The sequence below is a fragment of the Monodelphis domestica genome, chromosome 7 (genome assembly GCF_027887165.1).
Source record: "Monodelphis domestica isolate mMonDom1 chromosome 7, mMonDom1.pri, whole genome shotgun sequence".
Lineage (NCBI taxonomy): Eukaryota > Metazoa > Chordata > Mammalia > Didelphimorphia > Didelphidae > Monodelphis > Monodelphis domestica.
Genome location: NC_077233.1, coordinates 262,799,372 through 262,813,032, shown reverse-complemented (window position 1 = coordinate 262,813,032; position 13,661 = coordinate 262,799,372). Strand labels below are relative to the sequence as shown.

Sequence of the window (13,661 nt, the reverse complement as noted above, 5' to 3'; positions counted from 1 at the left end):
ATAATGTATTAAGTATTTACTATGTGCCGGTCACTATGCTAAACATTGGAGATACAGAAATAGGCAAATATCCTTAAGGAATTCACAGTCTAATAGGGGAAACAAATATGTACAAACAAGCTATATACCAGATAAATAGGGAATAATTAAAACAAGAAATGCCCTAGAATTAAGAAGGATTAGGAAAGGCTTCTTGTAAAAGATGAAATTTTATTTGCAACTTAAAGAGAAATAGGGAAATCAGTAGGTGGAGATGAGGAAAGAGAAACTTCCAGATGTAGAGGATAGTTAGAGAAAATGCCCAGAGGCAAGAAATGGATTGTCTTGTTTGTAGAACTGCTAGGAGACCTGGTTATTAGATCCAAGAGTAAGTGGTATGCCAGGGAGTAAAGTGAGAACACTGAAAAGTAGGAGGGGGAGGTTGTGAAAGCCTATATATTCCTGGAACCAGTGAAGTTAGGTGAGTGACTTTATGGAATGACATAGTCAGACTTATGCTTGAGAAAAATCACTTTGGTGGTAGAATGGAGGTGGAATAGGAAAGACTAGGCAAGAAGACCTGCCTGCAAACTATAGAGAGGACCAGGCCTGAACTACAGTGGTTGTAGTGTCAAAGAGAAGAAACATAGAGGGGAGATGGTGTAAAGGTGAAGTCACCAAGCCTTGGTTAACAGATTGAATTGGGTGGAGTGAGGAATAGTGAAGAGGTAGGGATGACATCTAGATTGTTAACTTGAGGGACTGGGAGAATGGTGTTGTCCTCTATAAAAATAGACAGTAGGACATGGGAACAGTTTAGGAGAAAGATAAAGAATTCAGTGTTGAACATTTTTAGTTGAAGAAGTCTACTGGATATCCAGTTTGAGATATTTGAAAGGCAGTTGGGGATATGAGATGGAGGTTAGTGGGAGAGGTTGAGGAATCCTTTGATTTGAGAATCAACAGCATAGAGATAGTAATTAAATCCATGGAAACTGATGACATCACTAAGTGGAGTAGTATAGAGGGAAAAGAAAAGAGAGGGTCCAGGACAGAACTCTGTGAGACATCTAGGGTTGGAGGGCATAATCTAGATGAAGATCCAGCAAAGGAGACTGAGGAGCAGTTTGATAGGTAGGAGGAGAACCAGGAGAGAGTTATGTCCTCAAAATCTGGAGAGAAGAGAGTCTGAAGGAGGAGAGGTCAATAAGCAATATCAGAGATTGAAGAGAAGTGAAGAGAATGAGGATCAAAAAGAGGCCATTTAAGTAGCGTTACAAAAACCCAGAGGAGAGAGTATGCAGGAGAGGTAGTGTCAAATGATGAAAAGAGGTCAAGATAGGTAAAGATCAAGAAAAATCCATTAAAATTAGCATTTAACATTGGTCACTTTGAAGAGAGCAGTTTGAATTGAATTATGAAGCTAGAAGCCACATTTTAGATAGTTTAGAAGAGAGAGGAAGTGGAGGCATTGAATATAAAAGTCCGAGTTTAGCCAAGAGGGGAAGGAGAACTGGGAGGATGAAAGTAAAGATGGTAGGATCAAGTGAGGGTTTTTTGAGGATAGTTAAGACATGGATGTGTGGGAAAAGAGCCATTAGATTGGGAAAGATGAAGACTAGAGAGAGTTTATGATCCTGGAGGCAATCTGATTGAGAAGATATTAAGAGATAGAATCAAGGATGTGTGTGGATGGGTCTGTCTGTGCAAGGAGAGGCACCACCACTTAATCAGAGACTGTTGGAGGAGGAGAAACTGGGGAACAATATGAAAAGAAACAGCTCTTTTGTTGAGGACTTCTTGTCAAATGATCTCAACTTTTTTTTCGTGAAGTGTGAACTGAGAAATTGGAGATGCTGTGAAAAGATTGAAACATTTTGAAATTGCCATTGTAGTCAGTTTGAGAAAGAATTGATTAGAGAAAAATAGAAGGCTTGTATTACAATTGAAATTTGATAGCCCGAGTCCGGTCAGTATGGCGTTTTGATTTAATTTTCTTTAGCAGCATGTAAAGAAAAGTAAAGGAGAATGATCCTAAGAGTTTTCTTCAACAAAGTGTGATCAGTGATAGGGATAAGGTAACAGGCAAGGATTTTGAGAGTATAGGATAGAATTGAAATGGTTTAGTTAGAAGTTGAGATTGGAAGTGAGAATGTAGCCACTGCAAGGGTCATGGCCTGGTAAAGCATTTGAGGGGTAGAGCCATTGCAGGTCCTGGTGGAGATGAAGAACAATATTAAGGATTGTAAACATAAGAAAAGAAATTAAAATTTGTGATCGGATAAAGGAATTTTGGAATTCATTATATGGAGATGGTAATGTCAAGGTTAAGAACATTTCAGGGTGTAGCTGAGGTGGAATGGCGGAGAGTAGTTCATGAGAATTGAGTAGAATGAAGAGCTTGCAAGTTAGGATAGTTAAAGGATTTAAAGGTTCCTCTTCCCTCCCACTCCCATTGTGTGAGTAGAGAAGGAGATAAAGGTAGTGAAACTCTGAACTGATTTAGAAAGGAGGGAGGTTTAGTTTAGGCATTAATTTTTTTTAAAAAGTAAGAGAAAAAAATGAAGGGCAAGTATTGAGACAAATGAAGATTACTTGAAGTTCTTAGTCTTTGGTCCACAGTGTGATGAATACTAACAGTGCCTGCTATGAGTAGTTCTGCTTTATTACAAATGCTTTTTTATTTTATTTTTGTTATTTTTTTCCTCCCTATCTCTAGGTTGGGCATCTTCTCACCAGACAGACATCTTTCTGTTAGACCAGAGACTCTTTAATTCATTTATCTCTGGAACTTCTATCTTAGGGCCCTTGCTCTTAGGATTTGTACCTTACTTGGCTCACTATTTTGGCAAGCCCTTACTGGGTTTCATTTTATTCCCTTCTCACTGATAACCTTCTCTGGCTGCCTTGCCCCATCTATGTGTGTGCTATTTTCCCAGCCCTACCTCCCCATTTCTGGAATGGTTTCCCTATATGTGTATTTTCTCCTCTTACTGGAAATTTTACTTATGTGTTTATATCCATTGTGATTAGTATTCAAATGGTTTTTCATTCATTGTGTTCTTAGGGATCAGGGTGGAAAGAGCACTTGCTTCAGAGACAGACTTGGGTTAAGATTCTCTGCTTGATACCTGTGGACCTTGGGCCAAGTCACTTAACTTTCCTCAGGCCTCAGTTTCCCCAACTGGAAAATAAAAGAGGTTGAACTGGATGGTCTCCAAAATCCCTTTGTCCTACAACAGTGATCCTATCTTTCTATTGAGGAAAGTCATGACCTTAATGGAAGAGTTTGAATTGTTTTGTAAGATATCTTTCCTTCTTGAAGAGCTCTCAAGAGGTAATGGGTAGTTTAGAAGAAAGAGCATTAGATTTATAAACAGAAGTCTTGAGTCCTATTTAAGGTCCTACTTTACCTATATGATCTTAGGTAAGTCATTCATGAGACCTCCATTCTTAATTTGAATGATGGTGTTGGACCAGTTATTTTCTAAGCTTTTTCCACATACAATTCTATACTATGAACTCCTTGTTAAACTATGCCTCAAATGTTAAATTCCCAGCATTGCCAGTACATTTTTTCCTATGTAGCATTTAAATGTTTTCATGATATTTTGTTATCTATTATTGGGAAGGTTTGGCATCAATGCATGAAGGTATCAGAAATGTCTATATTTGTTACAGTTAAATCTCTAATTTTTAAAAGTTATTTTATGGTTAAGTGGGAAGTCATTAAAAATATTAATTCCCAAGACTCACATTTTTTGAAATTTGGCTTTTATGATAATGTGGCTACTCAAGTTTGACCCTATTTTCCTGAACCCTCACATCCTTTGTATGCTATTGTCTTTTACAGCATTAAGGTCACTGCTTTTCCATAATGTTTGGTGGGTATGAGGATATAGAAGCATATGAAGACGACCTTTACCGAGATGAATCATCCAGTGAACTGAGTGTTGATAGTGAAGTGGAATTTCAACTCTATGGCCAAGTTCATTATGCCCAGGACCTTGGTGATGTCACTAAGGAGGAAAACAATGAAGAAAAGAGCTCTGAGGATCCTGAGTCATTGAATATTAAAAAGACAGCTCCGAAGAACTTGATTGTTCTTTCAGATACCGATGTCATCCAGATATCAGATGGTTCTGAGGTCATCTCTTTGTCAGATGAAGATAGTATCTACAGATGTAAAAGGAAGAACAGAGGAAGCCAGGTATTGGAAAGTCGTGATGAACAATCGGAGGAATTGTCTAGAAAGAAGTGTAAGAGAGCTAATAAGAAGTCTAAACGTGGAGAGAGATCTAATGTGATTCAGGAAGTTATGATTATAGAGGATAGTTCAAATGAGGAGAAGGAGATTACTATCTCTGAAAGTGGAGAAAGTGATGTGGAGAGCTGGATGCTACTGGGATGTGAAGTAGGTGACAAAGACGATGAGAACATTCTTCTCAATCTCGTGGGCTGTGAAACTTCTGTTGGTGAAGGTTAGTACCATTTTACATATTTTGGTTAGGACTCTATTACTTGTATATTATACACCATTGCCTCCAAAGAGATGAATTTTTGTTATTTAAGGCCAATGTATTGAGTCTTGTGACCTTTAGAAAAGGTAGAATCCATTAATTATTAAATTTTGTTCCTTACCTTTCTGTCTTTTCATTGTTATTTCACATGAAGATGTCTCTTATCCATGGTCTCTGTGGTGTTTCAGAACACCAAGACACTTAAAACTTCTTAATTCTCCTACCATATTGTTTAGGCAGTTAATGTTCCATTCAGCACCAGGCCTGTTCTCTCTATTACCTACCCTACTAAGGGATGCCTCTACTATGTAGCTTGTTCAGAGGAGAATTAGAACATTATTATCAGAGAGTTTGGCAGGGCAGTTAGTGGACATGGAATTAGTTACAGAACTGAATAGAGTACTGCGCTTGTCAAACAATAAAGGGGAAGAGTGAGGAGCTTCAGATAAAGGGTAGATATTAGTAAAATGAATTTTAGGTTTCCTTGATTCTTTTTCTTTTTAAACCCTCACCTTCTGTCTTGGATTCAGTACTGTGTGTTGGCTCCAAGGCAGAAGAGTGGTAAGGGCTAGGCAATGAGGATTAAGTGACTTGCCCAGAGTCACACAACCAGGAAGTGTCTGAGGCCAGATTTGAACCCAGGACCTCCCATCTCTAGGCCTGGCTCTTAATCCACTGAGCCACCCAGCTGCCCCCTTCTTTGATTCTTAAGAACCTATTGTGCACATTATCAAAACTACCATTTAGTGTGAAAACTTTCTTTACATTCTGAGCAAGGAATTGGAACATTAAGTAAACTTAAAGTATGTAGTAAGACTAATGAATCGCAAAAATCTGAAACAATGAGGGGTATTTGTGTCTCACATTAAAAAACTTTTCCTGAGTCCCTTTTAAGTGGAAGGGACTGTGGGGAAAGAGGCACAGAAGTATTAAGAAATATTCCTAGACCTCAGGGAGATTGTTTGGGAAATAGTATATGTATGTAAAAAATAACTAGCAATGTCAAGTAATAAATGACATACGACAGCATATGCTGTGGAAGTTCAGAGGAGTTCAGAAATCTCACTGTGAGCAAATGTCAGGTGGAACTTAAACTGGAGTTAGAACAGAGACAAGTAAAAGGGATGTAAGGCAAGGAAGGAGGTTTCAAATGAACAGATCTGTCTATACATGTAATTTTCCAGGGGCAATAATAAGGGATCAGTGATTTTTTAAAAATTGATACAGCATGTGTATATAATCACCAAATAAATTATATCTATTGGCAAACTTGAGCAGAATGGCACATCAAGAACTACAGTATATGTTTTAATCTTAAATTGAGCCTAGGAAAAAGTTATGTTTCAGCTAATTCAGATAGTCATATATTGTCTACCTTGATTATTGGTCAGATTGTTGTTTATTGATGTGATGTTGATTTAGATGTTGTGTATTTGAAGGTTAGTTCATTTTATATTTTAATCATTATTAACTATAAATATATTCTTGCATTCCTTAGCTACTGAAGGTTACTTTAAATATTTCAGAGTTTTCAAAGTTACATGATTTTAAAAAATTAGATTACTAGCAGTCTTATTTCTTTATTAAAAGTTCTAAGAACATTATTAAGATGTCTGACATTTACATAACACCTCAGTGTTTTAAAAGTGCTTTATCTGGGGGCAGCTGGGTGGCTCAGTGGATTGAGAATCAGGCCTAGAGATGGAGGTCCTGGGATCAACTCTGGCCTCAGACACTTCCCAGCTGTGTGACCCTGGGCAAGTCACTTAACCCCCATTGCCTAGCCTTTATCCCTCTTCTGTCTTGGAGCCAATACACAGTATTGATTCCAAGAGGGAAGGTGAGGGTTAAAAAAAAAAGTGCTTTAGCTATATTGTATTATTTGGTTCTTAAAATAGTTGGTGAGAAAAGAAGTGCAATTATTATTCTGATATCATAGACTTAGAGAATTGCAGCTCGGAGATGGTGAATTGCCCAAGGGCAACACAGTAAGGGGCATTGAGTAGAGGGGAGGAATTGGAAGTATTCTCCATTGGAGAAGACTAGAGACTTTGTTTGAGTCAGATTATAGAAGGTATTGAAAGACAAATTAAGGAGTACTTGTATAAGCATTTAGGAACAACTAAAGTTTTTTGAGCAAGGGAATGGTTAGACATATTAGTACTGGAGGTAGGGAAACTTATTTGGCTTTTTATCATTTGGGCATGGGGAAACAGGATAAGGTTCAGGTGATAGTGTGAATGACAACTAGAGACAGATGGAAAAGATATTAGAGAGGAGAACTATTGTGCTTACAGTTTAGAGTGAGGACCTGTGATGTCACAGGACTAAATAAGATAGTTTTAAAAAGGAACTATGATGATACAGGATAATTTTCTGTATTAGATAAACTCTCTGAAGATAGGTTAGGGACAGAAAATGAATTTATATGTAGGGTGATAGGTCATAGTGCAGGTGAAGTTGATGGGTTGTAAAGGGATAGCATAAAACTTGGGGTGAGAAAAGTGAAATAATTATGAATTGTAATCAGTAGCAGTAGCACTGATTGATTCCCATTAAGATCGTTTCTTTCAGTCTTCTTTTCTATTGCAGTTTACAACGTGGCATATTTGAATATATAGTCAGATCCCATCCTTGAATTGATTAGTTTTCCAAACTGCTTTTTTTCTCCTTTTTTTAAAAACTTTTGCTTTGAAGGATGACTGACTTGATATCAAAAGGGATAATGGGAGCAAATGTCATATAGAAAACAAGGGATAAACACAAATAAAAATAAGAATCCTTCTACTAAAGAAGTTCCAGTGGTTTCTTTTAGGATAAAATATAAGACTTTGTTATTGAAGGTAGTGCTTTAACTACATATTGAATCAGGAAGGAGAAGGATTCTGTGAGTAAACGAGGAGGAGACTTTAGCCTTAATGCTCCATCTGCAAAACAGTGGCAGAACTATAACCAGTACTGATATATGCATAGCAAGTTTTCTACTAGACTCTTTATAGAACGTTTTTTTTCTACAAGATTTTCTGCCATTCTGAGACATTAGCATTGGCCAATGCAAAAGTTTAGAAGTGTGGGAGAAGAGTAAAATGTATAAGGAATAGCAGGAAGACCACATTGGCTGGATTGTGAACTGTGAGAAGGGAAATAATCTGTAATGAGACCCGATTGAGGCCAGATTGTGAAAGACTTTAAAAGTTACATGGAGTTTTATATTGGATCCTACGTGCAATAGGGAGTCACTGGAGTTTATTGAGTTGATGAGTGATAAGGTTAAATAACCATAGTGATTACTCATAGTGATGAGTGATATGGTTAAATAAGGAAAATAACATTGGCAGCTTTGCGGAGGATACCCTGCGGTGGGTAGAGACTTGAGTGAAGGAGACCAATAGGAAAGTCTTTGTTAAAATTAGTCTTAGGCAAAAGGGGCTGAAAGCTTGAACTTATTTGGTGCAGGTGAGCTGAAAGAGTTGAATGAGAGAGATGTTGTGAAGGCAGAACCAGCATGATCTTGCAACTGATTGGATTGGTGAGGGAGAGAATGAGGAGTCAAGGATAATGCCAAAGTTATAAATCTGAGGGGCTGAAAGAATAGTGGGACCTTTGAAAGAAGTGGGGGAGTTAGAGGCAATTAGGTGTCTCAGTGCCAGACTTGGAATTAGAAAAGAGAACTGGAGCTGGAGAGAGCTAAGATATTGGAGTATACTTACAGTTAAGGTCACAGGTAATGTTTTAAAGGATCTTTGGTCTAGAGCAGCATTGGTGAATGTTTTTGAGTTCATGTGCCCAAACTGAAACTTCAAGCTGCCTGTGTGCCTCCCTTCATTACCCCAGAGAGAGGAGGGAGGAAATGTGACTGTCGGAGGGGTAGGGCATGCAAAAAAATGTCCTTGGGCACTGGGAAGAGGGGTAACAGAGCAGCTCCCCTCCTCATGTGCCAGCCTGGCACCTGCACTAATGCATTGTCAATGGTGATTTAGAGTCTTAAGTCATGTTTTAAGCCTATGGTATTGTTATTTATTTTCTTATAATTTTTTGTTGTTGTTTTTTTCTCTACTTGAATTTGATGACATTTTTCTAATGACTTTAATTTTTTTCTTCTTTGTTTGTATTATTTCATTGGTATAAAGAATTTCTGATGAGGAGACTCTTGCTACCAGTGCAAGTAAGCATTTTATAGTCATAAAGAGTGGCTGGGATAGTGAAAAGTTTAGTAACTTGTACAGGGTCATACAGCCAGCGGGCGGTAGATGGAGGAATTGGAACCAATGTTCCCATTTTCAAGGCCAGCTCTCTATCCACTGTATGTCATTGCCTCTGTATAAGTTACTTGGGTTAGGAAATGATCCTACTTGCATTAAGCGTGTTCATGTGTAAATTTCAATTTCCTGAGTGTTACCTATAAGACCTAAATAATACCTACTATATGTCACTAATTGTATATTATTGCCATTTATCTCTATTCTTTACTTTAAGACTTTGTTTTTGTTTCCAGTTTGAATTAGAACAAATCCTGCAAGTTAGTTGATGCCATCAACTGTTTTATAAATATCTTAAGTATATACAATCTATTTTATTCCTTTGATCTGCTAATACTATAATCCTAGTTCTTTCTAATTAATAAGAAATATATTGAGAACAGCTTAATATTTGATATTTTCTGTTTCAAATAATCATCCTATTATAAATAAATATGGAGTTAGAATTTCTTACGATTTTATTAACTTTAAAATGGCTTTTAAAAAAGCCATCAGTTTTTTGTCATGTCACTTTGGATATTGTCATTTATTATCATAGTTAATAGGAAACCTTGATATATTTTTTAAAAAATTAGTCATATCTGAGAGAAAATTTTAAACTTTTTTGAAGGATATATAATTCATACATACTCCAAAAACTCTATATAAGGTTTAGTAGAGTTCCTTGTACAAAGTAGTTCAATGAATATCTCATACTGACATTTTTTAAAAAGTGTCATGCTAATTCATTATCAGCATATACAAATATTTTTAAGCACATACTATATGTAGGTTATTGTGCTAGGCATAAAGAATACAAAATATAATGATATTCCTTCTTTTAAGGTTCTTGAAACCTTCAGGAAGGCAAAAGTAAATAACAATCCAAAATAGCAAATGTAAGTATCAGCTATATGGTATGTACAGAATATTATGGAAGTTCACAGAATCACTTGAAACTAATAGGCTTAGAGTAGGAAGGGACCTTAGAATGCATTAATGATGACAGCCACCTCTTGATTTGTATGCCATAGAAGCAAACCTGTCTCAGGTACTTTGAATTGTACTAATAATATGGCAGTGTTAAACTTGGGTTGTCTATTTATATATCCCTACTTTCTTTGTACCTTTCCATTTAACCTATAGAAACCTGATTAAATCTAGATGCCTCCAAAATTCCTGATTATAACTAAAGATATTTATCTATTTTTATCTCTTTTTCTAAGCTCAATGAGAGTAGGAATTATGTCTTTTTCTTCTTGGCACTTAGCAAGGAGCCCAGTAGCTATTTGATGAATGAACAATTTCTGTGTTCTTCATCAGTGATAGTTAAGTCAAATGTTTTAATTAGCTGGAGGCATATCTTGAGATCTGAACAGAACATATAGTAAAATAATTGAGATTTTCTTCACTGAGTAAACTTTGAGTTGAATATGTTATTTGGTTTGCATTAAAAATCTGTTATAAATAATGATTCACAGTCCCCCCTCCCCCCCAAAAAACTGATAATACTTGCTGTTCTTATAATGGGAATAGATGTATAATGTGGTAATAAAAGTTAAGGGAGTTGATAAAACTTTTTTCATATGATGTGAACCAAATGAATTTAGTGTGTTCTCTAATTACTTTTCTTGGAATATTGATACTAACAATTTTATTTTTTATTTTACAATGTTATTTTTTCTAATTTGTAAAGATAATTTTAGGGTTGTGACTTAAATCTAAATTCTTTGATTAGATTATATCTCTAGAGTTACTTAACACTTGTTTGTTAAGTTCACCTTTTGTTAGTTACTTGACTTTTTTGTGATTAATTCACCCTTTATAGTTACTTAACACCTGTTTGTAAAGACCTAAAAATAGACTTAAGTTCTAGCTTCACTATAAGGTAAGAACTAAGTACTTTCATTGTTCAAACAGGAGATCACAACTTTATCTTCATCATAAAGATCTAATGTAGGGTGGAGTAATTTAAAGTTCACAAATTACATGTAAAAACAATATCCTCCCTCCTTGAGAAGTCAAGCAATTTGATAAAGATTATTATGCATGTGCAGTAATGCAAAAATATTTCCATATTATCCATGTTATAAAAGGAAACATAGACCAAAAAACTCCAACAAAACCTAAGAAAAATAAAGTTTAAAAAAGTATGCTTTGATCTTCATTCAGATTGTTAGTTCTTTCAATCTGGAGATGGATAGGATTTTTCATTATAAGTTCTTGGATCATTGGACTGCTGAGAAGAACATACATTGTCATTCACAGCAGATCATCATACAGTATTGCTATTACTGTCTTTCTAGTTCTGCTCACTTCACTTTGCATCAATTCATATGAGTCCAGGTTTTCAGAAACGGTCCTTGATGTTCTTAATAGTACAATAATATTCTATCATAATCATGCACTGCAATTTGTATATCCATTCCCCAGTTGATGGATATTCCCTTACTTTTCTTCTTTGCTACTACCTCCAAAAGAGCTGCTATGAATATTTTTATACAAATAGGCCCTTTTACAGTTTACTTTTAAAAAAAATCTTTGGGATACAGCCCTGGCAGTAGTGTTTCTGGTTCAAAGAGTTTTGCACATTTATATAGTTTCTGTGGCATAGTTCTAAATTGCTCTCCAGATTAATTGGATCACTTCACCGTTCTACCAACAGTGAATTCATTAGTTTCAATTTTTCCAACATTTATTATTTCTCTTTTCTTTCATTTTAGCCAATGTGATAGAAGTAGGGTGGTAACCTCAGAATTGTTTTAATTTACATTTCTCTAGTCAGTAGTGACTAGAGTAGTGATTTAGAGCACTTTTTCCCCCCCATTTTTTTATTGCCATGCAAAACACACTTCCAAATTGGTCGTTGCCTTAAGAGCACACTCCTACATAACCCATACCCCAAAATAAAATCAAAGATACACCACTGTGAAAGATGACCCCAACAGTTCTTTCTCTGGAGAGAGAATTTTTTTATATGTCTATACAGAGCTTTGATTTCATCTGAAAACTGCTTGATCATATCTTTTAAACATTTATCAATTGGGGACTAACTTGTATTCTTGAAGATTTGGTGCAATTCTCCATATATTTGAGAAATGAGGCCTTTATTTTCCGAGACTTTTGCTGTAAAACTTTTTTCTCAGTTTTCTGCTTTCTCTCTCTCTCTTTTTTAAAACTTTACCGTCTTAGACTTGTTACTAAGTATTGGTTCTAAGGCAGAAGAATGGTAAGGGTTAGGCAATTGGGGTTAAGTGACTTGCCCAGGGTCACAGAACTAGGAAATGTCCAAACCCAGGACCTCCTCACTCCAGGCCTGGCACTTTATCTACTGAGCCACTTAGCTACCCCCTTTACTTTTCTTCTGATCGTGTCTGCATTGGTTTCGGTTTTGGAAAAAATTTTAATTTAACGTATTCAAAATGACTGATTTTATATAACCTAATGCTTTTTTATTTAGTAATGAACTCTTTCCTTTTCTCTAGATCTGACAGGTAAGATCATCCATGCTCTCCTAAATTGTTTAGCCTAGTAACCCTTTATCTCTAAGCCATGTGCCCATTTTGACCTTATCTTGGTATTCAGTATAAGATATTGGTCTATATCTAGTTTTTGCCAAACTGCTTTCCAGTTTTCCTAGTAGTTTTGTCAGATAGTGAGTTCTTGTCCTAAAAGTTTGGATCTTTGGGTTTACGTCAGACAACAGATTACTATTTCGGTCATTTACGACTATTTATTGTGTAATCAATCTATTCCACTGGTCCACCACTCCTATTTCTTAGCCAGTACCAGATTATTTTGATGATTACCACTTTATTTTACAGTTTGAGATTTGGTATTCCTAGGCTACCTCCCTTCATTTTTTTATTGATTGCCTTGGTATTTTTGACCTTTTGCTCTTCCAGATTAATTTTGTTTTTCTAGCTCTATAAAATCACTTTTGGTAGTTTGATTGGAATGGCACTGAATAAGTAAAGGTTTTTCTGCATTTATTGAGATAATAATATAATTTCTGTTGGCTTTGTCACTGATATGATCAGTTATGCTGATATTTTTCCTAATATTGAATTAGTCTGGTATAAGTCCTACCTGGTCTTGTATAACCTTTTATTACTGTATTATCCTTGCTGTTATTTCATTTAAAGTTTTTGTATCTATATTCATTAGGGGAATTGATCTATAGTTTTATTTTTCTGTTTTTATACTTCCTGATATAGGTTTTAGTAACATATTTGTGTTGTAATAGGAGTTTGGTAGGACTACTTCTTTGCCCATTTTTCCATTCAGTTTATGGAGTATTGGAATTATTTGTTCTTTAAATGCTTGGTAGAATTCATTTGTGAATCCATTGAATCCTGGGAATTTTTTCTTAGGGAACTCCTTGATGACTCATTCAATTTCTTTTCCTATGATAAGATTATTTAAACATTCTATTTCCTCTGAGTTAATCTTAGCAATTTATATTTTGTAAATATTTGTCCATTTCACCTACTTTGTAAGATTTATTGCATATGATTGGGCAAAATAGCTCCTAATAATTGCTTTAATTTTTTCTTCACTGGTGAATTCACCATTTTCATTTTTGATACTGGTAGTTTGGTTTTTCTCTTTTAAAAAAAAAATCAGATTAACCATTGGTTTTTTGAATTGATTTAATTTTTTTTCACAAAACTAACTCCTACTTTTATTTATTAGTTTGATAGTTTTTTATCTCAATTTTATTAATATTTCCTTTGCTACCTCAGCTTTTAAAATATCATCAGAAGGACAATACATTTTGTTGCAGCCCCTCATTTTAACTTAATAAATTTTTTACCTTTCAAGTGTGTTTCTTATAAACACATGTTGTTAGATTCTTCTTTCTAATTCTTTTTGCCACCCTCCATTTTATATCTGCTCATCTCATTCACAGTTATTATTGTTC

General features: G+C 35.4%; 1 protein-coding gene and 1 long non-coding RNA gene across 2 annotated transcripts in view; one reads left to right on the top strand and one right to left on the bottom strand.

The window, feature by feature from the left end:
- Positions 1-3,840: 3,840 nt before the first annotated feature.
- LOC107649520 (uncharacterized) lies at positions 3,841-4,707 on the bottom strand. The gene is made up of 2 exons (XR_001623298.2): positions 4,621-4,707; positions 3,841-3,998 (listed from the first exon to the last, which is right to left on the bottom strand). It is a non-coding gene; the product is annotated as an uncharacterized LOC107649520 (long non-coding RNA).
- ZCCHC7 (zinc finger CCHC-type containing 7) overlaps positions 3,857-13,661 on the top strand; it is a 285,505-nt gene continuing 275,700 nt past the window's right edge. Inside the window, exon 1 of the mRNA XM_016423801.2 lies at positions 3,857-4,460. Within this exon, the coding sequence (XP_016279287.1) occupies positions 3,857-4,460 (604 nt within the window). The remainder of the gene's footprint in view (positions 4,461-13,661) is intronic.